The sequence below is a fragment of the Austrofundulus limnaeus genome, unplaced genomic scaffold (assembly GCF_001266775.1).
Source record: "Austrofundulus limnaeus strain Quisiro unplaced genomic scaffold, Austrofundulus_limnaeus-1.0 Scaffold300, whole genome shotgun sequence".
Lineage (NCBI taxonomy): Eukaryota > Metazoa > Chordata > Actinopteri > Cyprinodontiformes > Rivulidae > Austrofundulus > Austrofundulus limnaeus.
The window spans coordinates 658,758-662,401 of record NW_013952702.1 but is presented as its reverse complement, the minus strand read 5'-3'; the positions used below and the strand labels follow the sequence as shown (position 1 = coordinate 662,401).

The following is a 3,644-nucleotide window of genomic DNA, read 5'->3' as shown; positions in this document are numbered from 1 at the left end:
CTCTGTTTCTACGATGTTTTAGGTGGAGTTATTGTAAAAAAAAAAGCCGTTGTTTCCAGCCTGGATGAAAATATTTTGAGTGGAAGTCAGGTTGACGATCAGAAGTCCTACAGCAGTGACACTGAGTGGAAGAAGACAAAACGTTCTGATTTAAAACAAACTGGTGGCGTGAGAAGAGTTTGAAATAAGGACGCTTCAACACTTGTGCATTGGCACCTTTAACAACTTAAAGCAGGGATGTACTTATTGCAGCTCCACAAACTCGTCAGGAGAAAAAGCAGATTTTTTGTTGAGGGTCAAAGTACAAAGGCTGATAAGAAACAGACATTAATTACAAAACATTTATTTTATCTTACAATAAAGACAGTAAAAGTTGATTCATTTTGAAACAACACAAAGCACTGAAACGTCAAGAGTCAAAGGAGGGATCACAGATTTGATTATACAGAAGAAACTTTCAGCTGCCAACAGACTAACTGACGTTCCTCTGGGACAGCACGGTCTGGTATAGAGAGGTTCCTTTAGCCTGGAAGAACGTCAGGATCAACTGGTCCTTGGTGACCTCGGCGTGAACGAAGCCTCCCAGCGTCGACGCCTGGCCCGTGAAGAACTTTAAAGACCCTTTGGGGACGTGGTTCCAGTGACGGATGTCGGGATCCAGGAAGTTGCCAGCGCCGCTCACCACGTAGCCGATGCCGAACTCCTCCAGGTACTGCAAGGAGAACAAAGCAGCCATGAGCAAAACGAGACGCAGACATTGTTAAACCCGGCCAGGGACACGGCTGACCTGCAGGTTGTGGTCGTGGCCGCAGAAGTACGCCGTCACGTTGTATTTAATGAGCAGAGGGTGGACGCCCTGGAGCAAACACTCCGTGGGGCCGTGCTCGGACACYGACCACACCGGGTAGTGGCCCGCCACCAGCAGGAAGTCCGCTTTGGACCGAGCCAGTCGCTCCTGCAGCCAGGCCAGCTGGCGYTTCGCCTCCGCTTCGACCAGGGGTCCTCTGGGCTTCTCGTCCACAAAGTCGTTGGAGTTGCCGCACAGCATCACCGTGTCGAGCATGATGATGGTCAGGGTCTTCCCCGTGTTAGGGATGCGGTAGTTCAGCTCGTAGTAGTAGGAGGGGAATCTCCTGATAAGGGAGTTAAAGTTAAGTTTTTGCTTTCAAAGAGCTGTTTTTGACAACATGAGCGGCTTACCATCGGTCAGATTTCATGGTGTACTCTATCTGAGCTTTGACATTTCCTGCGTGGTCATGATTGCCAGCGATAACATACCAAGGCACCCTGAGGGACTTGGAGGTGTACACGGCCTCGAAGGTTTCCTGGTGGAGGAGGAGACTCAGATGAGCACAACCAGCTTCCTTCATTAGTTATCAGCTGATGCCAGACCCTCAACTGACCTGAAACCGAGGGGAATCCACGCTGTTCACGCCTCTGTAGTAGAAGTTATCGCCCAGGGCCAGAATAAAGTCAGCTCCCATCTGCTCTGCTATTTTGCTCATTTCCACAGCCGTAGTCTTCTGTACAGCMGTGATGTACGGCGGGTACGGCAGCCCTCCCCAGTCGCCTATAGCCAGGAACTTAATGGAGGTTCGGTTTCCTGAAAAACAACAACACAAGCCATGAAGGGCACGACGTCCTATCGAGAACAAAACCTCKGAATATATCAGTGTGCTGTAAGTAATACCCACCTCCATTGTGCTCCAGGTCTTGAAAGATTGTAGGAAAGCAATAGGATGCGCTGATGGCAGCTGTCAGGATGGTTAAAAGTGTGAACGCCATCTTGAAAGGCAGAGACAACAGATTCTCRCTGTTAGCCTGAAATATAAATCAAACAAAACAAGAAGTGCAGCTAAAGCCAGAGTCARTGTGTGAGCAGAGGCTGATGAAAGAAAGTGAAACAAATTCAGCCAAGCTTMAGAAACCACAGCTCACCCTGCGCACCTGTGCTTCCTCTTTCTTTGCTTTCAATCACACTYAAACATCTGTTTTTATGTGTTGGTAAGCTGTGACTGGCGCAGCTTTTAGCCGGTTTGTTCCTGCAGGAGTTCACGGATCAATATGTCCATGTGTRTGATAGGGTCAGAGGTCATTGTTTAATGGAGCCTTTGAATTAGGAAGCTTACTTAAGAGGCTCACAGATCAAATAGTCTATAAAGCTAGAAATAATTAAACAAAAAGCACAGATGAGTTYAAAGTTTGACATCTGTGCACAGAAGTAAAAAAGACAAAACACTCACAGCTGTTTAGAGACGTGCTCTGGATGCCTCCGTCCTCACACAGCCTTCCTCCTCCTCGTCTTTTATCAGCCCTGCAGGAGGAGCCGCCGGGGGCCACGCCGCCGAGGCATGACTGTTGTTCACACCCTGACTCAGAGCAAAAGGGTCATCGGTGTGAGACTGTATTTGTTATAGCTCACGTCTAGACTCCACTTTAAACTTCTTTTCTTGGATTTTTTCCTTTCCAAATCCAGCTTGTCTTGTTTTTCCAAACAATTTATTGTCTTGACTTCTACTTCGGCATATTTTGTACTATTTTAACCAGTCATACTGCAAAACATTTAGCTCAGTTGAAAATATGACTGAGTTTTGTATTAGTTTTTGAATTATTTATGCATATTTACAAGATAATTCCCCATTAATACATTGAAATCTTTTTTTCTTAGAGTCATTGTTCTCTGAAAGATACTTTAGTCTCCTGAAGCTTTCTAGTTATTGTTCTGCTACTTTAGGATTTATAAGATTGTGATTTTTTAACTATAGTTTTTGCTAAATTATCTTTTACTTTTTTACTGTTTTGTTAACTTTAGCTTTTATCCTTCCATTTTCTCCATTCTGGATCACAGGAAGTTGGCACCTATTTCCAGCATTCGCTGTGCGAGAACGAGGACACCCTGGGCAGGTCACAAGTTAGCTTTTAATTAGTTTAGCCAATTTTAGCTTTGCATTACTGTGTTGCTAATTTTAGCTTATAGCTACAACATTTACATATTTACAACATACAACTTAAATTAAGGTTTTGCTACATTAAGCTTTTAGCTAAGGCTTTTCTAATTTTAGCTTTTGGATAGTTTCGCTACACAGATTCTAGCTGCTTTGTGTGATTTTAGCTTTTTCTATAATGTTTTGCTACACATAGCTTTAATGTATTGTTTTGCTAATTTTAGCTTGTAGTTATGGTAAGACCAAATGTAGCTTTTTATTCTTCTCTGAATGTTAGCAGTTTGCTATTAAACAAATCTTAAATCAGTTTTGATGTTTACCTTTTACAAAACTTTGTCGTTTCAGGTTTTTTTTTCGTCCAATTTTTGGTTGTAGATACTATTTGTCTCATTTTAGCTTCTGCTCTGCCTGGTTTTATGTTAAACTTTTAGTTCAACATTCAGCATTCGATGTGTTTGCAGTAAATTTTGTTTCGTCTTGTTACGTGTCACTGTTGTCGTTTGTTTATAATCTGCACCATTTTACACACTTCAGTCTTTGCACCTGAACACAATCGTTAAAACGCAACGTGCTCATTGTGAAAGTACTTTAACAGTGATTACTTTTTCTGACCAAATCAAATCAAGCTGATAAAGCAACGCACTTTCAGAAGGCCAGATAAAAACTGATCAAAGTTCAGCAACTTTAAAATTTATATAT

General features: G+C 42.8%; 1 protein-coding gene across 3 annotated transcripts; it reads right to left on the bottom strand.

Moving 5' to 3' along the window:
• Positions 1–327: 327 nt before the first annotated feature.
• On the bottom strand, positions 328–2,262 carry acp5a (acid phosphatase 5a, tartrate resistant). Of its 3 annotated transcripts, none has more exons than XM_014021665.1 (6): positions 2,244–2,262; positions 1,695–1,785; positions 1,404–1,603; positions 1,201–1,325; positions 788–1,133; positions 328–712 (listed from the first exon to the last, which is right to left on the bottom strand). In XM_014021665.1, the coding sequence occupies exons 2-6, from the start codon at positions 1,783–1,785 to the stop codon at positions 473–475; spliced, it is 1,002 nt and encodes a 333-aa protein (XP_013877119.1). In that variant the 5' UTR covers positions 2,244–2,262; the 3' UTR covers positions 328–472. The 3 variants fall into 3 exon arrangements, with proteins under 3 accessions (XP_013877119.1, XP_013877116.1, XP_013877117.1); XM_014021662.1 differs by lacking the exon at positions 2,244–2,262 and adding an exon at positions 1,939–2,193 and having other exon boundaries at positions 1,695–1,821; XM_014021663.1 differs by lacking the exon at positions 2,244–2,262 and adding an exon at positions 1,939–2,193.
• Between the last annotated feature and the right edge of the window lie 1,382 nt (positions 2,263–3,644).